A 23700-nucleotide genomic window follows, 5' to 3' on the forward strand; every position below is an offset into this window, starting at 1 on the left:
TGACAAATTGCCCAGATAAATGTGTTCTTTCTTTGCACTCACCAGCACCCTCTTTCACCCTTTGCATGCTCACATGTAGCAGTAGCTGCCTTCCTGGCCTCCCTGCACCCACACACAAGCATGCATCCACCAACAGTCTCCTTCCCTGGATCTCCCTGTTTTTGCACACAGGACTGCATCCCCAGCACCTTCCTTCCCTGTTCCTCCCTGCTCTTGTACACAGGCACCCCCACATCCTCTTTCCCCAGCTTCTTTGACTTTGTGCTGCATTGTAGCACACACACATACACATCCCAACTTGTGCATAGCCTACATTGGGACTCCTGGAGCCTCTCTCACTCTTCTGTGGCGTCCCAACACTTTGTCTCGGACTCCCTCTGTTTCTCACTTAACATCTTGCATTTCTTAAGATAACAGCAACAACCAGGGCTGCCTAGATTGTATTGCTAAACAATGTGGCCACGTGAAGTCACACTTTAAGGCTGCATTGCTTAGCGTCAGCAATCCCAGTACCAATTTCCGTCACAAGTTGAGAACTGCTTGTAATACTGGTCTATTTTCTACTCTAGATTTTTCCAAGCTTATTGTACAGTTGAATGGGATCTTCATTTCCTGGATCCTATTTTTATCCTTTTAAATATAGGAACAGTTTTGGGTCATCTGCCACTTCCCTAATTGTTCACTATTTCTTACAGATAAGAATTCGGCAAGTACTGTTAGTATCCCAATATGCAAAACAAGTATTATTTGCTCATTATTCATCTTTTTTTTTACAATTGCTTTTTGTAGCCTATTGGACAGCTAATAAACTGATTGCTGTTCTTTTTTTTTAACGCAACTTACGCAAAGAAATTTCTTAGCGTTTTTCACCCATACCAACTCATTGTCAGCTTTAGCTCTCCTATGTAAAGAATCCAAAGCTTTGCAGCTGCATTAAAATACAACATTTTAACCTTATCGCTGAGAAGGGAGATTCGAAAACAGTAATGATCAAGCAAATACTATAGTACATGCATTATATAACAATCTTGGATTTATAACAGTTCTCTTAAGTATCATTCTCATGTAATTAAATGAAAGCAGAGTAAAATTCAGATATTTTGCAAATTACATCGTTAAGTCAGGAGAAGCATTACTGCATTACTTTTTTCTCAGAATACTGCATGCTGACCATAAATCTGATCATTGTCTTCATGCCTTACTCACTTATTGTTATAAATACAATCACAAAGGACTAATTTAACAAGCCCTTACTTAAGGTTAACATGGATTATTCTGATTTGGAAAATTTATCTTCAAATTCTTAATTCCCAGTGAATTTTACCAAATGTCTTAAAATACTTGCAGCCTAATCAACTTCATGAAGCTACAAGGATAAAATGAAAGGAACAATCATATAGACCATCTTGAGCAAATTGAGGAATTCTAGGGCAGTAGTTAATGAAATTAACCCTGATGTTGGTGAGGTAATACAATATTGTTATTACTTCTTACTACTAATCATCTGGTATTAACTGCCTTACTTAAAGGCAATTTTTACTATTATTTGGATTTAATCCTAGCACTAAAAATAAGGCGTTTAAGTCAGGAATGTTTTGCATGATACAAATTAAAATCATGCTTTTTATTTAGAATGGGTTAATTTCAGAGGAATATATATCCAAATAAATAAATTTTAGTAATTTTAGTCATAGTTTTGCAAAGTAAATATATCCATTTAATTTTAATAATATTTCAAGGTATCCCTGTATCTCAGCAGCATTTAATCTGGAATAATGTGGAGCTGGAGGATGACTATTCTTTGAATGATTATCAGTGAGTATTTAAATGTGATTCATCAGTGTTTCTGAATATTTCTTGATTACATTAAAAAAGAGTTGGAAGCGACCTTGGAGGTGTTCTAATCCAATTCCCTGCCCAAGCAGTAGATCCTATACCAATGTTGGTGAACTTATGCTACGCGTATGCCCTGGCACATGAGAGGTTGCCCGGAAGAGCCCCACTGCGCATGCGCACAGCGGCGCCTGACAGCTGATTGTCGTATCTAGCTCACATGTGGAGGGGAGGTACGTAGGAGATGCGCGCCCATGCACATGGACATGCTGCACACGAGGGGGAACTGCAGGTGCACGAGGAAGAAGTCACGCACAGGCGCAAAGACACGTGGCATGCTAGGGAGGAATTGCAGGCGCAGGGGGCGTGAAGGAGCAGCCTGCATTGCCTTCTGGGTGCTGGCACACGAGCGAACGCAATTATCGGCACAGGAGCTGAAAAAGGTTAGCCACCGCTGCCCTATACCATTCTGGACAAGTGGTTGTCCACTTTCTTCTTAAAAACCTCCATTAATGGAGCACCCATAACTTCTGTGGGCAAACCATTCTGTTAATTAATTGTTCTCACTAACAGGAAGTTTCTTCTTAGTTCTAGATTGGATCTCTCTCTTTGATAAGTTTCCATCCTTTAATTTCTTGTCTTGCCTTCAGGTGCTTTAAAGAATAAGTTGTCCCTCTTTTCTTTGTGACAGCCTCTCAAGTATTGGAAGACTGCTATTATGTCACCCCAGTCGTTCTCTTTGTTAGATTAGACATACCCAGTTCCTGCATCCATTCATCATATATTTTAGCCTCCAGACTCCTAATCATCTTTTCTCTGCACTCTTTCTAGAAGAAAAGCTTACAAAATATGTCTGATTGATTGTTTACAGCATTTCAGAAGGATGTACTTTGAAGCTGATCTTAGCAATGCGTGGTGGCCCTATTAATACAAAAAGAGGTAGACTTTTTATATTTAATCTTTGTGTTTTTATAGAGATCATAAACTAACTAAAATTATGCTTATCATTTCCTTAATGTATGGAAAGAGGTTAGGGCTAGTATACAATTAAATTCCATTTCAGTTTTAATTTAATAATGAACTACGCACTATGAAGGTAGTTCTCATTTAGCTACCACGTTTGAACCCAGCAATTTGGTTAATAAGCAAAGTGGTCACTAAGTGGAAAACCCACCTGACCACAACAGTACTTAAAATTTAACTTCAGCTTTCCTTTATTTTACAATGCTAGAAGGATACAACTTCAAACAGGTGGGTAAAGCCAAACTACAGGAAAGCTTTTCAGAACTTGAGGAAGCTAGGTAAAAGGCAAATCTTATGGTGGAATGTTCACCCTAGCACTGGGATTGTTGTTGTTGGGTTATTAATTGTGTTATTAATTATGATTATGATTAGAATAAGAACATGTTTGTATTTACATTAATTGGAGAGGAAGGAATTACAGGAGAGAGCAGGCATACGGTGGGGAATACGCATCCAAAGGAATGCGCTGACACTGGCTATTTTCCTAACTTGCTTGCTATAGGGGTGAAACTGATTAGGGTTTTGTCAATTTCAAGAAGCCGTTACAAAGAGGCTAATTACAAGTAGTCCTCACTTACCATCCCAATTGGCTCTGGAATTTTGGTCACTGATGTAGATATTAAATAATCATCATGTGATTAGACCCGATTTGGGGACCATTTTTACCACAGATAAGGGGATCACATAGTTGTTAAGCTTCCTCAATTGACCTTGCTTGTCAAAAGCCAGCTCGGCAGCTTACAGATTATGATCAGGTGATCTCATCAGATGCAACCATTGTAAAAATACTTCTTCTCATCCAACAAGGTTTTATGAGCCTTCTCCACATCTTAAACGCTTAAATCATTGCATAGACAATTTTTGAGATCATTTCTTCATGTGGAAAGTTGTAACTCCCATGTAATTGAAATCAGTAGATAAAACCAGATTTAATTTTTCAAGCTATGAGCTTAATCTAAGTAAGTCGCAACTTCTAAATTATAAAAAAAGGTTACTGGTAAAACATCCTGATGTTTTACCATAAATATTACAGCGCTGGTGAATTTCAAAATGACTAATTCAGCAAATAAAAAGTCTGTTCTCTCTGCCAACCCCTCAAGATAGACAAGAGTAGAAAAATCAAAGTTCTGAGTGCTAACACTGCTTTTATTTTATTTTAAAATTTTATTTTACTTTTAGGATTATAGTAACAGAATCTTGCAAGCCTGAAAGTGCCTCCCCCTCCTTTATTTTTAAGAAAACTAGGGAAGATTATTTCTGAGAAATTTTCTTAAATTCCATTTTTGTTTTAGACTTAATTTTTTATCTGACCATTGTCTTGGTTGCAGCTCTTCCTCCTCTTTCTCAAGGTTATTCTTACAACCCATTCCATCCTCTGAATCTGGTTTAGTTCTATGCTAAAGATTTCACACCATGTGTCTGAAACTGATATACCAAGAAAGTGTTCTAGTAAACATTAATGGAATGTTATTAGATCTCATTAAGACTGATAGGAGAAAATAGTACAGGCAGTTCTTATTGAAGGACCGGTCACTTAGCAACTATTAAAGTTACAAAAGTACCACAGCTACTTTGTTTTCAGAGTTCAAGTGGCTGAAAAACACATACACCCACAATCAAGTGATCTCAGTCACCCAATACTGATTTTTGGCAATTTTCTTTTGCATATTTTGGGTGCATACTTCTGGTTTCTGGCAAAAAAACCCCACCCATTATGGAAAACATGTTTACTTCACCACCACCAGCACAAAAATGGTTGTAAAATCAAGCGCAATCATGTATTGATCCACTTAATGACTCAATTATTACAATTGTAACTCAAGAACCACCTATACACAATTTTGCCACATGTTTTCATGGCTGGGACAACAATTTTTTTCTTATTCACTATGTCAGTTTTATGCTTGAATGGAAACACCTGATTTGTAGATTGTGGATTATTTTACATCAGCCAAGACTTGAGAAAACACCAGGTTCTCGGGATTATACTTAACGCTTTTCCAGAAAGTTGTTCCAATTATGAAAAGGGCGTTGATGCTATTGGTCTGTACCTGAGACCTGATATGCTTCATGATGCTTTTGATGTTAATGCTTTTCCTAATATATAAAATATATATAAAAAAGAAAGTTTACATTTTATAAAGCAGTAAAAAAGTTTGTTGCTATTCAGTTTTATTTCTATTTTAAAATAGGGTTTTGTGACTAAATCTGTTTTATTTAATAAGGTTGCATAACACTTTACTTGGTTCATTAGAAACAGGAGTTTCTGTGAACATGTCCTTCAGGTCAGCATTCAGATGAAAATATAGTCCCTTTCAAACCATCTTTTTTCTTCATGTTCCTTTCCTTGGTAGTTCCTCTGGAAGACCCAATCAAGGAAATAGCAGAATACATGGGTCCCTGTCGAGATGATGTCTGGGAAAAGGTTCCATCCAGTAAACATGTTACATTCTTGGTCTACCAGGAAGGAGACCAGCTGAATTTTTTTCGAGTTGTGGACAGAGGAGATGGAACTTTAACACCATTATCTGAATCTTTAAGGTATGTTATTTCTAAGCTTAAGAATATTCAAATGGTATTGAAAACTCTAAGCAAGTTTACAATTAAGTTCCAGTGCATTCTGCTCTTGGCAGAGCTTTTAGTTATGTTTTCATTACATGTTTATTATTAAAAAATTGATATAAAAATATAATATAAACTAAAGGAAACAAACTCCAAGGCCAGTAGATTCCTTAAATAATAGTTTTATTGGACATATATTTGCACAGTTCTGGTGAAAACTGACTCTGAGGGTTTCTGCGGTTTTCACCAAATTAAAAGTAAGAGTTTTTCCCTTTCCCCAAACAATCAATCACGTGGTCCAATCAGGATGCCATCTGGTTGCCTGGTAATGTCACTCCTCCTCTCCTTACGACCAGGTGTGAGAATGTCCTTGGTTCCCAAGTGAAAGTATTTTATTTTGACCACAAAACTCCATCTATCTCTATTCCTCCCTATCCCTCAGCTTTCAGTGTGGCAACGCTGAAGCTCCAAAACGGCTCCGGTGAGGTCAGTGTTGACAGTTGCCTCTTGAAAAAACACCATTGGGGTTGTTAAAGAGAAATCCAGTCTGGAACTAAGGAGAAATTTCCCAAGAATAAGAAGGAACAGAACAGCATACCTCCTGGACTTCTGGGTGTTCCTTTGCTGGAGGTCTTCAATAAAAGAATAGATAACCATTAGTCCAGGGCAGGGGGTTGGACTAGACCTCCTGGATCCTTTCCAGCCCTTTGATTCAATGAAAAAAATAGCTTCTGGGATTATGTGACTACCTCTAACTTCAGTAAAATTCCCAGTTCGTGATTGATGTATTTCCCCATTCACAGACTTTGTTTCAAACAGTAGTAACTTTAATTAGATTTGTAAATATGTTTCCAAAACTAAAGCAGGAGACATTCTCTGCATATGCTACCAATGAAAAATGACCAGTAAATGGCATCTGAAATAAAAGAGAAAAGGAGATTGTTACATTCATTAACAGTCCCTACATGTTTTGCCTATGCGTGTACATCTTCACATATAGAGAGATCCCCCATTTTAGGAGGCGCTATTTCATTTGGCACATTACAAGGGCGGGTTCTCATGTAAAAATTAGTTCTGAAGGACATTTGATGTAAACAATGCTTTTGAAATATAAAACCATCGCTGTTTTATTTCAGAAAGTTTACTCTTTTTGCTATTTTTTTTATAATTCTGACTTAAGAAGGGTTAACATGTACAATACTAGACCACATCTGAATTTTCTCCTTGCCATAGTGGTGGTTCTGTTTATAATTTGTATGCTGATGATGATGAGGATACAGAAATATCTCCTTCTGGGCAACAGATTATTGAGAACTCCATTACAATGAATAAAATGAAGCTGCTAAAGGCAAAGATGGAAAACATGAATCTTAATAAAAAGGTAAAGCCATAAAATCTAAGATCATCTCTAGATAGATATCAGTAAAGAACAATTAAAAACCTCTATAAATAACTTATTCCATAACAGATATTACTCAATATACAGTTTAATATCAAAAATTAATTTAAGCTGTGCACAATATATCTGCCACATTTTACCAATATAATGTACTTTTGCTAAAAAAAACAAGTATGTGTCATGAAATTACAATGTGTCGGGAGGCTATCATTTTTGTCTATCAGCTGTCATTTTTAGTCTAAAGAGTACTAAATATTGCAAAATTTTCATCATTCCAATCCAGAATTTTTCCAACTGATCTATAGAACCATTTGGACAAGAAGCCAAGGACAAAAAATAGTTCACTTGAAATCAGTCTATTTTCTACCACCAGATGTTTGCCTTTTGATCCAGATTTTTTTTTTTCCAAATAGATTCGACAGCCTGAGAAAATTTGAAAAACCCTGTTCTAATTGGATAGAGATTACTGATTAGAATTATTATTCAAAGGAAAGCAAGTTGTTTTTTGAGTCTGGATATTGAATAATATTTAAGTATTATGAAATTCTTCAAATTGAAATGTAAAAGAGAGTTAGTGCTACTGTGCAAAACTGGTGATGAAATACATTGGGATTCTGTAACTAACCACTTTTCCTTTTCCCCCCCCACAGCCTAAGATCAAAGTGAACCCCCATTCTCCAGTAGTCCTTCATCCATCTGGTGGCTCACTTGCAGCTGTTCGTCATAATTTTCTACGAGCACTTCCTCATATTGGGCAATCCTGCCTGCCTCCTGAAAATTTGCATAACTCAGGAATATCTCAGAATGCTCTTTCAGCCTTAACACATACTGGTAAAAAAGTGTCATCCATTACTAGAAACTTTCTTAAAGAAAATGACAGATGGGAGAGTATTTCACCATCTCACTCAATTAACAGCATGGCATTGTCTTCCAAAGTATCGTCTGTGGAAAAGGGAGAGGCAAAACTTTCTGAAAACAATGTAGTTCCTCAAGTGACAACTGCACTAGCAAACTTGGAAAAAAATGCAGAAAGTGGCACATCATCCAATGAAAGATGTCCTTTCTTGTATCCAGATCTCACCAATGTAAATCTGTATGCTGCAGAAAAAAATGTTCTACCAAACAAAGAGACTCTTGCCTTGGTATCAGAAACAACTTGCAATGACTCGTACAGCAAAATGTCTGGAGCAGAAGAAGGCAATACCACGCTTCAGTTACCGCAGGAGCATCAAAACAAATCCATCACAAAAACTTTGACTTTTACAACAGCAGATAATAGTATTTTTAACCCTCATGAGTTTAGTCTTAAGAAAACACGCCTGTCACCTCTTCATTGTTCATCACAGATGGCACATTACAGTCCTCAGAAATCTCAAACTCACTCCAAATATTTTGAAGAAGCTGGCTTGAAGCCTACTATTTCTCCAAACATTCTCCAGTCATTGGAGGTGCACAGTTTAGCAGATTCCTCTTACTCAAGAACATCTAGATTTCATGGCCTTGGTTTAGATTTACCTAGCAAAAGGCCTGATACCCACGCTAAAGTGGAGGCAAGGGATATCACGGAAGTAGCAATTAAGGCTTCCAAAGATCCTGTTGTTTCTGTAAATAATATAAGTTTGCTAAGTTCATTTACCCGAAGCACAAATAGAGATGGCTTACCGAATTCCTGTGGCACTAGCCGGTTTCGGACTTCTGGTATTTCATTAACTACCAACTTTCAACATTTTCAAGAAGAAAGTTTTAGAACAGCTTCTCCTCCCAATGACATGCCTGGATATTTTTTAGTAAGTACTCCTACTTTATTTTTTTTTAACAAAGATGAGATTTGTACTTGTCGTAGGGTTTACTCCCTATTTATTGGTCAAGAATCAGAACTGGCAACTTGTCAAATTGGAAAACCTCAATGTATATCAATATTATTTAAATAAGCTTGAGTTTTGGCTTTCAAAATCTAAAAGTTACCATTCAATAAATAATCCATTCTTGGATGTGTTAGTTTTCTTTAAACAATGGGCATTTCTCTGAGGCAGATTTGGTCATGTTTTATTTTTACAGACGGATTTGTAAACTATGTCTGGTTTTCTAGTAAATACTGTAGATTACTGTGAAGTTACTATATACATGAGCTATGGTGGTGGAGTAGTTAGAGGCTACTTCTGCTGACTGCCAGCTGACTGCAATTTGGCAGTTCAGTTCTCACCAGGCTCAAGGTTGACTCAGCCTTCCATCCTCCCAAGGTGGGTAAAATGAGGACCCAGATTGTTGGGGGCAATAGGCTGACTCTGTAAACCGCTTGGAGAGGGCTGTCAAGCACTGTGAAGTGGCATATAAGTCTAAGTGCTATCTCTATACATTTCAAAATGATTGAGACAGCATATTTTAGACTTTTTGTATTAGAACGCTATTTTCAAAGTGCTTTACATTCAAATGTTTTGCACTTTGAGTTTCATTAATTTTGAGGTTTACATTTTAACAAGTTGATAATATGTTCTGTATATTTATCCTATATTTTAGCCAGTGCATATGTTCCGAAAAGTTGTCTCACGATGTTTCTCAGACATGTTTCACTGAGGTTGAAATATTAGGCATTTACTTCCCAACTATAAATAAGATAAAAGTTACATTGTTCAAGATGTCATTCAGTAACAATTTCCAGATAATGCTCTCTCACACCTTGAGGGGGAAGATGAAAAGAAACAAAAGCATGAATTTGTTTTTTCTTCATGTATAATCTGACCTTAGACTTGAATGGAAGAATCCTTTACAGAACCTTTTTGTATATTTTCTATTTGTGTGATTGGTGATCACATGGCAAGGCATTCCAGGCAATACTTACACCCCAGTTTTCAGAAGTCCTTGAAGTAGGTTCAGAAGCAAATCAACAGCAACACAAGTGGTCGTGCAAATGGAAAGTGCGTCCAGCCCTGAATGTCACACAGTACGGCACTGTGACATTCTGCAGCTGGTGCTTTATTCTCAGGGGAAGCCCCATGAAGATCAGATTGCAATTTGGCTGCTTATAAATGATATATTGCTTTATTTTTGTGTTTTCTTCCTGCATGTGTTTGGGGATAGAACTTACAGCATTACATGTAGTCCTCGATTTATGGCTGCAGTTGAGCCTGGAATTTTAGTCAAAAATCATTGTGATCTTGTTAAGCAAGGCACAGAAGTGATAACTTTGCCCAGCAACCACAATCCAGGCAATTCCCCTTGAAGTCATTAAAACAATTTTGTAGGTTGTTAAGGTGGAGGGAGTCCCAAATAAGGAGTGTGGAAGTGCCTTAGATGGAGGAGGCTCTGAGAAGCTGGGTGCGAGTTATGGGAGGTATTGCGGTGCGGTGTATAAGTGCACGGAGGTCAAATAAAGAAGCTGTAATTGTCCCAACCTGTCTTGGCACATGAAAAGTTGCCGCTCCTAGGAAGTGCTAAATGCCTGGAAAACCTCCACCATGGGGCGTGAAGTAGCCACTCCTCGAAAAGCCAGAAAGCCTCCACAGTGGGGTGCAAAGCAGCTGCTTTGGGGGGGGTTCCAAATGACCGGGGCATTTTACAGCCTGTGGGCCAAATGCAGCCCTTGGGTGATCCCAGTCCAGCCTGCAATGTCAGTGGTGGCAGCAGATGGGGCACCAGCAGCATCGGGTATAGTGGTGGTGGGGGGATGGAGCAGTGTCAGCAAAAGCGGGTGGCGCAGGGGCAAAGCAGCTCAGGGCTACAGTGGCCCTCTACAACAGTCCCACCTTCTCACGTGGCCCTTTGGGAAAGTGAATTGCCCACCCATGCTCCAAGGAGACACAGTGGTGTGAAGCAGCCATCCCACATGTGTAACACCAAACACCTGGGAAGACCCTAGCTGCCATATACTCTACACCATGCCAGCTGGCCTTCACCATGTCTTTGTCCTACTGGTAGGACAAAGTAGCTCTTCGTGAACAAGAAAAATAAATGCTAAAATAATCTATGTATTTAGTAAAATACTTGGCACCATCTCCAGTCTTCTATCCCACCTGGGAGCAGAGGAAAGGGGCATTTGAAGACATTGCAAATGAGTGGCTGCCTTCCCCAGTTATTTTTCTTCTTTTCCTGCAAAGGGCCAGGCTGGACATGCCTCAGTAAATAGTGAGAGGAAGAAAGTGGTGAAGGTCAGTTGACATGGTAGATTGCGTGCATGTGTGCCGGGGTGGAGTTTCTCAGGTGTTTGAGGATTCATGTGTGTTTTTGTGGGTTTCTTCACACTGCCTTCATCCTGGGGGTCTCTGGGGTGTTTGGAATTTCCCGCAGAGTAGCTGCTTTGCATCCCACTGTGCTTCTGGAGCTTGGCTGTGTGTGTGTGTGTGTGTGTGTGTGTGTGTTTTGCCTTATGCTAGTGAAGCTTTCCTAGCATTTTTAAATGCATAGATTTGGGGAGGGGGAGAGAGATAGGGAGGTGTGAGGAGTGGCAGTATCTCTGCAGGTGGTCGTAATTTTGATCATGTGAGTTTTAATTTTTAATATGGTAAATATTGATTAAATAACTCATAGAAATAAAAGCTCTTTTAGCTTAGGATAGATTCAAATGAAAACTTTGCCCAGTGCCAAGGTAAATATCTATGGACCTGTCTGGTCATGATTATGGAAGATGGAATGAATGAAATGGCAAGGGTTGTGGAGGAACAAGAGAAAACTGTAAAGGATCTGAATGAAGGTATACGTACATGAAAATCTGGAGAATGAAATGAAAAAAATGGTTATTCAAACATTTTTCACAAGAAAAATGTTTGAATAATCATTTTTCCAGCATGGAATAACGGACAGGTGGTTGGACTAGAAGACCTCCAAGGTTTCTTCCCGCCTTATGATTCTATGATTCTTTCTGCTTAGAATTGTACAATCTCATATGAGTCCTCTGGGAAGAAAAAGTAGGCATAAACTAGGAAAGAATGGAAAGTGCTCATGTGTGCTTAAGTTTAAAAGGGCATATAAAGGAAATGGAAACTGACACAGTTGTCAAGAAAACTTAGAGCGAGTAGTTAATGCTTGCAGATATCAAGTCGTAAAGGCTGGAATGCAACAGGAATTTAGGCTCACAAGAGAAGCTAACGTCAACAATGTCAGTAACAAGAAAAAAAAGGAAGGGCTGGGGCCACTGTCTGGAAAAATAAGCTGGTAACAAGTGATGAGATGGCAGAGCTTCTCAACGAGTACTTTGCTTCGGTCTTCTTTCTAAAGGGAAAACTGTTCAAATGAACCTAAGAAGACCAATTAAGGAGGAAGTGGCAATCCAAGGTAAGTAAGGAGATTGTCAGGCAACATCAAAGGAATTGGAGACTTCAGTACCAGATCAGTTGCATTTAAGAATTGCTCAAGATTCATTTCTGAGAACTTTTTACAAATCCTAGCAGTTGAGTATAATGCTGGAGAACTGAAAAAAGGCAAATATTGTACCTCTTTTCCAAGAAAGAGAAAAAAGAATAGATAACTGCAGCTAATAATGGACAAAACCTTTGAATAGATTGTGTTTGTGAAAATAATAAATTGCTTGGCAGAAATTATGATTATAAATAAATAATTTTACAACTCATCATTTTTGGTACTCATGCGCCTCTCCGAACCAATTAATGATAAGTACCAAGGTACCATGATAGAAGGCAGCTTGAGATATGAATTTAATAATAAGTGTCAGGCAAATTAATTTAATGTGGATATTTAATTGGATTTTTTAAAATCCTTCATGCTATCCTAAAAGTGCGTGATGTCCTAGCCAACTGTATTCTCTGTTTTAGTATTGTATTATACAATTATACTGTACACGTTATACAATGAACTTTATTAAGTTGAATGAACGTATTTTGAATAAACCCTAGCTAGCATAGTGTAGCTGTGTACAGAATACATTTGCCTTTCTTTTTTTTCTCTACTATTAGAATTCAGTTGTTTGCAACCAAACATTTAAGACTCAGATTTGTAGAAGAAATGTATTTAAAAGTTTTTAATTCATTTCCTCATTGCTTGTGTTCACATTCATTATTCTTTCCACCCTTTATATTTTAGTCTCCTGGAGTTGGATCGAATGGAAATATTGTGGCTTCAGGAAAAAGAACGTGTGAGTAACCAATTTGGGATCTTCAGAAATTGCCATTTATAGCGCTTTCCTATTTAAGTAAACACAGAAATAAACACGGAAAGGAGCATTGTATACAGTAAGACTTGTCTGTAAATCATATGACATATCAAATGTCAGATATCTGCACGTATAGAGGCTCCTTCAGTTAGTTGCTGTTGTGCATCAAGTGCGGATACATGGCTTTCAACTCCCACTATTCAGTGTGAAATACAGTCTCTATAACTAGTCAGTGTGAGACCGAATATAGGTAGTCCGTGAGTTACAATTGCAGTTAGGATCAGTATTGCCATTGCTAAGCAATGTGATGTTATGTGATCACATCACTTAACCAGGCAATCCAGGCAGGCCCATTACCTTTGTAAAGGCGCAGTGTGTGCAAGTGCAGGGAGGCCCAGGAAAGAGAATGCGCATGTGAGAAACTTGGAGAAGAACAATTAGATGTATACCAGAGGTCCAACCATACTGAGCAGATCTCATCAGAGGAGCCAGACCATGTGTCTCTCTCCATAAATAATATGGAGAGACATAAGTGTACAGATACCCATACCAGATCATTCGTCATCCAGGTCAACAAGCACTGCATTAGGTGTTGGAGTCCCTGGACATCTGGTGACAAATGGGCTATAAGTCTCAAAACTATTGACTGAGGAATCAGGGCCAGCAGCTGCAAGACCACTGGAAGAAAGGTTGCTTGCCTGTCACAAATATACAAAGACTAAAAACAAAGCAATAATGATCTGTTATTACAAATCATATCCAACAAGAATACCTGAAAAGAAGGCACTAGTCTGGAAAAAAAAAACCAACATGCAAAAATTACAGAACAGAAACTGTAGACTAAAGTTGATTTATAATATGAAATATTTATAGAAGCAGAACTGAAAGAACTGCAAAAGTCTACACAGGACAAAGAAATCAAGGCCTTGCCAGAAGTAGCTGAGTATATAAAGGTAAATCTGGAACAGTCAGCAATGCGTAGCTGTTGAATTCATTCCCAAACCACAGCCTTGTGTTCCCGCGCAGCCTGAATTAATTGCTTTGGGCAATGCTTTGGGGGTGACATTTCTCTGTGGACCACCAGAATTTTTGTGCGGACCACCAGTGGTCCCTGGCCCACTGGTTGGCGACCGCTGGACTGAAAGACCTCCAAGGTCCCTTCCAACTCTTATTCTGAAAACAAACGTTCCACCTAAGCAGAAAGGAAACTGCCTAACAGCAGGGGTACAAAAGATTAGCTCCTAATTGACTGGATGGTTTTGGAAAACCGCAAGAGAAGGAAGATCAATGAGGCTTAGATTGATTACAGGAAGGCATTTGACATCCTGCCACATGATTGGATAATCAAGTAGCTAGAAATAACAGGAGTCAGTAGAAACATTTTTAAAAGTGTAAAGATCAGTGGCGCAATGAAGACTCACTAGCAGATCAGTAGTGATAGTCTTAATATCGAGAGATACATCTTTCACAAAGACTTACTATCATAACTACTGCTTGACATTGAATGGATTTGTCAGTCAAATATACTGAACAAGTCAGTCATGGTTATCAAACATCAAAAATATCTACCAGGCTATCTCACCTCCTTTACATGGACAATCTGAAGCTGTGTGGAAAAGCTGAAATAGAATCACTGCTCAGCTCTGTCCAGATAAACAGCCAAGAGTCACAGTGGAATTTGGACTGGGCAAAAGAGCTACCCTTACTGCCCCCAAGGAAAAAAATAGTAAAAACTGAAAAGTCGAGAAGCTCTATGGAAATCACATCCAGATTCTGGATGCAGATTGCTGCAAGTCTGGGCATCCTTCAAGCTAATAACATTAGACATTAAGCCAGAAGTGTTTCTTTTAGGTTCAATAGACAGGTTGAAATAAAATACGGGGCTTCATTTTTATACGTGATAACTGCTATTATATGCATAGACATGGAAGGATGTACAAATTCCAATAATGGAAGAATGGATTGCGATGTTAATGAAATTGCTGAGATGAGAAAACTGACTGCTTTAATTAAAGATGACAATTTGACTACTTTTCTTTCTACAGTACATAAAGACACTTTTGGACTTTCTGTTAGATCAAAATAAAAATTAAGTTTTGATTTTGGGATTAGATGATTAGATATATTGTGACTATGAAAATAATTGTGTACTGATAGAACTTAATAAATATTCATCTTATATTTTTATATATTTGTTTAAAGGATATGTTTTATTATAAATTATAGACATATATAGTAATACCCAATAATTTTATGTGTACTCAATTTATCTGAGCTCAATTTCTCCATCCCACAGCAGGACTTAAGCTCTCTTCCACATGCAGAAGCAAATACCTTTAGCAGGACGCACAAACAAACCTCAGATCTTTAGTTTCTGAGCTCAGTTTCTCTACCCTGCCAAAGAAATTCACCTTTGCTGTGCAGGAACATAACTCCGATTTTTTTGGTTCAACTCTGTTTCTTCACCCAGGAGGATGTCATCTCTCCTTCATATGTGGAAGGGAACTCCTTTGGTGAGGTGCAGGAACAGAACTCATATCTTCAGGGACAAGAAGGAATTCTCTTAGCTGGCATTTTCAACTTTCCCTGCCAGCTTGTCCTGGAAGCCAGCAGAGAAGATTGCAAATGGAAATCATACAATTTCAGAGGGCTTGTCAACTAGTTGTAACAGCAAATAGGTTGCCAAGTACCCAGATTGTGATTGTGTGACAACTAGTGGGGCAGCATAATGTTTTATGACAGTATTGTTTATGAAATGTTGGATTTAGAACAAATTTTATCTGACAAGATAGAGATATTATTGAAAGTTGATTTACAATTGACAGATCAAGATAATTAGAAAAGGGTGTTTTACTAGATCTACAAATGACAAACCAAAGGCGTGTCCTGGTTAAAAATTTTCTTGCTGGATTTACAAAAAAGGCTTGTTAAATGGGACAACTAAGAACTGAAGATAAATCAAATTACATGATACGATTTGAACAAACTAAATATTAAGATGGTTAGAAGTAAAAGGAAGAAATCTAAAATTGGCTTATTTAATCAAGGTTAAAATAGGATTCTAATCTTTAAATAAGGCAGAAACTTCCACATTTACAACTGATTATCATCTCATTGGTTGAAGAACCTGACTCTAATTTTAAGTTCTCATACATCTAGCTTTGGGTCAATTTCCTCAATAAATAAATGAGCAAGTCTGCTTTTGTCTCATTTCTTTAATTACAATTTTATCTAGATTTAGGAATCTTATCTAGGTTTTTGGAGAACATGTTTTTAGGTCATTGATGCAGAAATACTGAAAATTCAAAAGCATTCACAAACTTAAGTAAATTTAGATAAAGTAAATATCATTAATTGTTGGTTTTAATTATATGGAACTGTAAATGCATTACTCCCACCTTCAAATGAAGAGTAGTTTATCAAATATTTCCATGAACTTACTTAACATATCAACTTTTATTCTTTCATCTTTCTATTGAGTAAAACAGAAAAGTTCCATGTGGGGCTTTAAACAAGCTTTGTTCAGTCTGTATCTCCTCAAAATAACAAATTCAGTAAATTTTGATTTACATAGTAGGTCCCAATCATCTGTTATTTGTTCATAGCATGCTTAAAGCATAAATTTCACTTAGAATATGACACTACCTGCCAAGTTGAAATTACATATTTAACAATACAAATACTAAGCAAGAAGCAGTTTACCAATCTCTTTTAGCACCATCTCTATCTGAATCTTGTCTTTATGAATGGAAACATACCATCGAATTCTCTTTTTTATTACTTAACTCAGAAGAAACTGAATGAAGTTGGAGAAGTAACCTTTTGATGCCTTTGTAAACTCAAGTATAACTGATTTCTCAAAAACCACAAGCAGAAAAATAAATAATGCTGCCAGATAATGCCATTGTTTCACACAAAAAATCAGACATTGATCAATCGATTTACTAGCCAGTCTGAATGTTGATGGTTTTGAATTAGCAAATCATCCTTATGCTATTATCCATATTGATGTAGAGGAATTATCAGTGCAATAATTTAGCAAGTTTTTTTAAATGAACAGGTTTTAATTAACAGACATGGTTCTAACATGTGCAGTATAACTTTACAGTTTAATATACTACATTAACTTGTTTCAAAAATGTAAATTAAACATTTACTGTTGCCTGAAAAAATCAGTAATATACCATATTTTGTTTAAAAAATCAAGCGTTTTCACTAGCCTTTCTTGGCAGCTGCTTTTCCCTTGTATCATTTATTTCATAGCAAATATACAAAATAATTATGAATATTTTACTTTTTTGAAAGCAGGTGATACAACTCATCTTCCACCTGTGAATTGTTCTATTCAACCTAAAAAGAAAATTGCAAAGCATTGCTTCCTATGTGGAAAGAAAACTGGATTAGCAACTAGCTATGAATGTAGGTAGGTTGAATTTGTATCCTAAAATCATTTAACATTATCCAAACAAAACAAAGAAATAAAAAGGGATTTCTTGGGATAAATGCTAAATAAGTATTGAGATAAATAATGCTGCCAAAACCAATCTTTCACTTTTCAGTTAGTAGATTGTAAAGTAAAAGAAACAACCTATAAAATGTGCATGCCTAATTAAAAATCAACAGAAGCCGTTTCTTCTCCGTGGTTCTCTTTCATTGTCTGTATGTAAATATGAAGGTGACCTTAAATTTAGCAGTGCTTGGACTAATTGAAGGGTTATTATAGTCACTGCTAATTCCATGAGCTAAATTGACATCAAGAAATGTCCTGTTTTTCTTACCAATTGGATTTTATTCCCTCTAAAATAATAACTGTTTCCAAACAGAGAACTATTATCATAAACAGATGAAATGAAACCAGCAGTGTGGTGTGAATAGAAAGATACCGATAGCATATATTTTGAATTAATAAAATGATGGAAAAAAACAGTAACAAATTGAGAGATTAAAAGAAATAGATTAATTAAGAGTTTTGGGGTGTAAACATTAACGGCAACAATTTTCGCAGATTGTTTTTCTTGTTGTGATGTTTGTGATGCACAGTCTGCTTATTTTAGCATTCATACACTCCGTTCTTCCCTTGGAGTTCAGCCTGGTGCAGTGAGAGGATTTTTTTATTTTACAGTTGGCTGGTCATTGCTATTGATAAAAGCTGAGAGGACCCAGGTCACGTAGCAAGCTTCCATGCCTGTAGGAGAAGAACCTGGGGTTTCCTGCTCCAAATCCTTAACTGTAACCCCACACTAACTCTCCATTATTTTATATGGTCTTCAGTTAAATCTTGAATTTTTTCCTGATTCAGAATTCAGTAATTTTGGGTCATATGTTTGGAGTTGACTGCTTGTTTGTATAATAGCAGATGTGATTTGTTTCTTTAATAAAACAATTGCTTTTGTCATGTGATTTATATTCTATATTGTGTCTTAGTTTTATTTTGCCTTTCATTCAGGATAGTGGCATCCATAAGGCTGCCTCTTGCCATTTTTGCAACAGCCACTCCAATTATTTTTAGCATTACATCTCTTTTGGGTTTTTTTCTGTCATTGTCAGTTTTTGTGTTGTGATATTTTTTTTTTCAAAATTTTGGGTACTTCCCTACAGGCTATGTGGCAGTTTTCCAAGTTCATCAAATACAGTATTGAATATTACCACAACATGTTTGATCAGCATTAGCTTACCTCACTTCCCTGGTTGTTTAAAGAACCCGCTGAGTCTTCTAGATTTTCGGGCTTACATCAACCAACACAGGGGTCGACCACTGAAGTTTCTCATAAGAGATCTAAATACAATGTTTTATGATCTTATCTGATAGAGATCCCTTAGTTTTTATTCTTTGTTTTTTTTTTAAATTATCAGTTCATAATGTCTCTGGAATGGTTTTATTTCCATTTTTCTATAAAATGATTTATTAAGGCCATTATGTATTGAATTTATACCTTCTGTGCCATTACCTCTTGGAATATTTCGGGGGGGTGGGCGTTAATCATTGGTGACCAACTCTTGAGATCATAAGATAAATACTGGATTTTATTTGCTGATCCTGAAACCAGCTCTTTCAAGAAATTAAAAGTAATTTATGGCTGTTTTTGCCACTTAAGACGGTTGCAGCTTCCCATGGTCATGTGATCAAAGTGTAGATGCTTGGCAACTGACTCATATTTATGAAAGTTGCAGTGTTCTGCAGTCATGTGATCACTTGTTGCAACCTTTTTACAAGCAAAGTCAGCGGAGAAGCCCAGGGGTGGGGTACGACAGGGTTAACTACTGGTTCGAGATTTACGAGCTTCCCTGCACGCTGGGAGCCGTGCACCTGTAAATTGTCATCAGCATGCTGGGTGCAGAGACGCAGCCTTTGAAACAGTCCTCTTTTCCTGCTTTTTAAACTGCAGCTGTGCCTCGTTCCACAGCTGAAGTTGAAAAATCAGGAAATAAAAGTCAGGTAAGAGCCCGGGTGGGCAAAAACATCAGCAGACATAGAACCGGTTCTATGTCTGCTACACTTCAGAGCTACTGGTTCTACAGAGGTGGACAGAACTGGTAGAAATCCACCCCTGGAGAAGCCAGAGTCACTTAACAACCGATTTACTGACTTAACAACTGCAGTGGTTCATGTAACAACTATGGCAAAATAAAGTTTGAAAATTGGGCAAAACTCACTATCTCACTTAGCAACATAAATTTTGGGCTCAACTGTGGTCATAAGTTGAGGATTTATGTCTGTAGTTCTTCAGACTGCCCACGTAGCCCTAACAGCTACCACAAGGGCATATGCAAACTCTTGCTGCCTAAATGAACAGTTCTGCTCTAATCTTGCTCTTTTCCCTGTGGTTTAGTATAGTTTAGGAATAGCAGAGTCATACTTGTGAGGCATTGTATTAGTAAAGTTTGATAAAGTTAGTTTGGGCTGTTCCTTGCTTTTCAAAATGAGTTAAATTGCCAAAGACAATAGGAGTCATCTTTATAAAACACATCTCCTGAACACAGTGATCAGTTTGCTTCAGTTGTAATAAGGGAAAACCTGAGGAAATCGAAAATACGGGACAAGACAGGAAGCAGTTGCTATCCATCTCTCTCTGCATGGACCTTAGTTCTTCATGAAGAAGTTGGAAAATATCTCTCCTATGTTCATGCCTCACTAACATGCAATAACAGAATTGGAAGGGACCTTGAAGGTTTTCTATTCTGACCCTCTGCTTGAGCAGGAGACCCTATACCATTTCAGACAAGTGGCTGTCCAGTCTCTTCTTAAAAGCCTATAATAATGGAACACCCACAATTTCTGAAGGAAAGGAATTCTACTGGTTAATTGTTCTCCCTGTATAGGATTTTCTCTTTTTCTAAGTTGCTTCTCTCCTTGATGAATTTTTGTGGTAGTCCCTCAAATTTTGGAACTGCTATCTTGTTATCTTTAAAGCGGTACTAATACTTCATGAGATTTTGATTCTATCCCTCTATTAATGCAACCTAGCATTGCATTGGCTATTTCAGCTGCTACCACACACTGTTGGCTTATATTTAAGTGATTGTCCACTAGGACCCCAAGATGTCTCTCACAGTTGCTGGTAGTCATCTAGTCTGTACCTATACAATTGGTTTTTCTTGCTAATTGTAAAATCTTACTTTTATCCAGATTGAATTTCATTTTGTTATGTAGGGCCCAATTTTCAAGTCTGTTGAGATCCAGCTGGACCTTGAGCCTATCCTCTGGGTAATTGATTCTTTTTGCCAGCTTAGTGTTATCTACAAATTTGATGAGTTCACCTTCTATTCCCTCATCTAAATCATTTATGAAAATATTGAAGAATACTGGGCATAAAATGGAATCTTACTTTCCTACATGTGTATGTAGTTCATTAAGGACTACATGTTGAGTACTGTTTGTCAGCCAGTTACAAATCCACCTGGTGGTGATGCGGTCTAACCTATTTACTAGCTTACCAAGAAATAGGTTGTGGTCCACTTTGACAAATGCCTTACCGAAATCTTTATATTATTTCCACAGCATTTCACTGATCTATTAATTTAGTCACTTTGTCAAACAAATAGATTTGTTGGATTTGAGATGCTCTTTTTTATTGTCTTGTTTTTGAAGGTCCTTCTTTAAAACTTTTTTTGTTTTTAGTTTTTGTCTTGATATTTCCTAACCCTTCATTTTTTTCTTCAGATGTGGAAACAACTTCTGCGCAACTCATCGCTATGCAGAGACTCACACCTGTACTTATGACTACAAGAATGCAGGAAGGAGATTCTTGCAGGACTCCAATCCTGTTGTCAGTGCACCAAAGCTTCCCAAAATCTAAGCATAATTTTATGGTCCATGACTGAACTGTTTTTCTTTACTGTATGTCAAATCTAAAGATTGGCAAGTAACAAGATCATCCAAAGCTCTATAATTCTGAAGAATGATGTAACACTCTTGTAACTGACATCTTTTATTCTTTAGTGAATCAAAATTTAAACATTAGTTTTTAAAAATGTACATTCTGATTTAATAATTATTATATATTTTGTGTTAAGTATTTTATAATTGAAAATGTCCTTTCACCAGTCAAGTCTTAAAAAGATGCACTTTAGTTAGTATACATACATACAGATATATGTATGTATGTGTGGGTATGTGTGTGGATATGCACACAAAGAGACACATAATGAGACTTGATAGGGTTCTGTATTGAAAATGTCTTATAAACTCTTGGTTTTCAAATATGTTATTTTAGTTTTTAGTATGGAGGTTTCATTGTACTAGGCCAACTTTCTCCTAGTGAAGGGCCTTGTGTTCCATCAAACCAGCTGAAGACCATGTTTCTGTTCTGGAAGTTATCATGTTAGATTATTATTCTTATCTGGCAGATTTAAAAGTAAAAACAAAGGAAGGATTTTCTTGTTATTAAATAGAAGACACTTTAATTTTTGTGATTTGTGTTTTTTTAAAGATCTTACAACACTGTTTCAGATATTGTTATAAAAAAGAATAAATATGCTTTTTTATATAATAAGTAGAGTAAATGACTTGCTGTTTTACAGCATGCTGACAATTGGGGGAATATAAAAAATGTTTAAGGCTTGATAACCTCAAAGGTGCTTTCTTAAAAGGCAACCTTGACTGTTTTTCCTTGAGGAAGAAGAAGAAAAATGTTTTGCTTATATCCAAGAAGCTTCATCAGTTGTGATGGTGGGGTGGTGGAAAGATAGGTTCTGACAAGAAGGTGGTTAGGGATGGAAGGATTGTATTTCTTTGCAGTCATCTGGTTGTTAGCACTCTATCTGAGAGCTACTGAGGCTGCTTGGGGGATTGATTATCTGGCCCTTCAGAGTCAAACCTGAATTGGAGTGCAATCGTTGTGGCATCATCTTGGAACTGCGAGAAGGGCTGTGTTGTAGACTGGAGACAGGCGATGTCTTATTCCTCCCCCTTTGTTGAGGGAAGGATGGATTGTTTTACCCCTCTTTAAAACCAGTGGTCCTCTCTATCTGAAATGTGGGCTTTGCTGTCTTCAAAAGAGGGACCTTTGTCTTTTGAATGCAGATGGATCGCTGAATCTTGTCCTGCCGTGCACTTGTGAAGTGGTTGTTTCATTTTATCAGTGTACAGATCTGCACATGTGTCATTGCATTGTATTGCATATCACATTGCTCAGTTTATGTTACGTGTTTTATCCTTGGAGTGGACAAGCTTCTGCATGAGTGCATTCTTCGGTATAAAGTGTACATGTATGATGTGTTGGTTGAAATCCTCCTGAGCTTTTCAGATATTCCTGCGATGCATGGAATGACAACGTCGCTACGCCTGTTGTTCCTTTTTCTGTCTATAATGGAAGAGCCAAGGGTTCTTTTTGGGGATTTGATGAAGGCCCAGTTAGGATAACAAGAAGTTCTGACATATTTTAGTTATTTTTCTTTTCCCTCTTTACTGGTAGGCAAAGTTTCAGCCTGGTAGTTTAGGGTTATGATCACTCCCATTTATTTTGTGCTCCAAAGTGTGGTGAGAATCAAAAAATTAAGTACTGATCTGGGAGAGGGTGGTGTTTCTGTAAACTTCAGTGTTAAGGCTTCTGACTTCCTTAATGTGCACTGCACACAGCCCTCCCTCAACAGAGGGGAAGGAAAAAAACACCGTCTTATCTCCAGTCTACAACGCAGCCCTTTCAGCAGTTCCAAGAAGATTCCACAACCAATTGCGCCTTGATTCAGATGACCCCGAGGACACAGATAAACCCCCAAGTGATCCAAACCCCCCGCCCCATCATCCAATCACAACTGATGAAGCTTCTTGGATGAGAAGGAACATGTTTTCTTCATCATCATCAAGGAAAAACAGTCCAGTTGCCTTTTGAAAAAGCCCCTTTGAGACAATTATGACCTGGATGACTGAGAATCTCCACAAACATTAGGGCCTGACAGCAGACCAGTGACCCAGAGCATATTCATGCTGGTGCAGGGTGGATAGCGCTGGACTGGTTCTGTTGAAGTGTTAGATGAAAAAATTTGTCAAGACTTGCACCAATCCAAAAAATGATTCTGGCCTTTTCCAAAGCTTCCAATCAGGAGACAGGTCCATCTAGTGTTTCTATAACTGCATGGAAAGGGTAAAGCCAGCCTCGGAAATGTTTTTCTGGAATGCTTCTAAGGAAAATTCTACCTTGATTGTCCATTCTCATCAGGAACATATGGAACCCTACATCGTGGAAAGGCAGTGAGTAATCCCTCTTGAGCTAATGTTAGGGGAAGAGGGTTAGTTTTTTTCCTCCTGCTGAGACTTGTAGAAGCAGTTCATGCCTCTGGT

At 37.5% G+C, this 23700-nt stretch overlaps 1 protein-coding gene across 25 annotated transcripts in view; it reads left to right on the forward strand.

Moving 5' to 3' along the window:
• ZFAND4 (zinc finger AN1-type containing 4) overlaps nt 1–21904 on the forward strand; it is a 26164-nt gene extending 4260 nt beyond the window's left edge. For 2 of the 25 annotated variants that reach the window (XM_087937952.1, XM_087937955.1), the window contains exons 3-10: nt 1740–1815; nt 2665–2772; nt 5211–5397; nt 6652–6799; nt 7468–8604; nt 12851–12902; nt 17229–17343; nt 21082–21904. In XM_087937952.1, coding sequence (XP_087794078.1) covers nt 2742–2772; nt 5211–5397; nt 6652–6799; nt 7468–8604; nt 12851–12902; nt 17229–17343; nt 21082–21217 — 1806 coding nt within the window. In that variant the 5' untranslated portion in view covers nt 1740–1815; nt 2665–2741 and the 3' untranslated portion in view covers nt 21218–21904. Of the gene's footprint in view, nt 1–1739; nt 1816–2664; nt 2773–5210; nt 5398–6651; nt 6800–7467; nt 8605–10911; nt 10963–12028; nt 12086–12850; nt 12903–17225; nt 17344–21081 lie in introns of those variants that run through there. The other 23 variants (XM_026708373.2, XM_087937946.1, XM_026708371.2 and 20 more) reach the window with 20 other exon arrangements.
• The last annotated feature ends 1796 nt before the right edge of the window (nt 21905–23700 follow it).

This window comes from Pseudonaja textilis, chromosome 8 (assembly GCF_049901715.1).
Source record: "Pseudonaja textilis isolate UNSWEBS1 chromosome 8, rPseTex1.2, whole genome shotgun sequence".
Taxonomy (NCBI): Eukaryota; Metazoa; Chordata; class Lepidosauria; order Squamata; family Elapidae; genus Pseudonaja; species Pseudonaja textilis.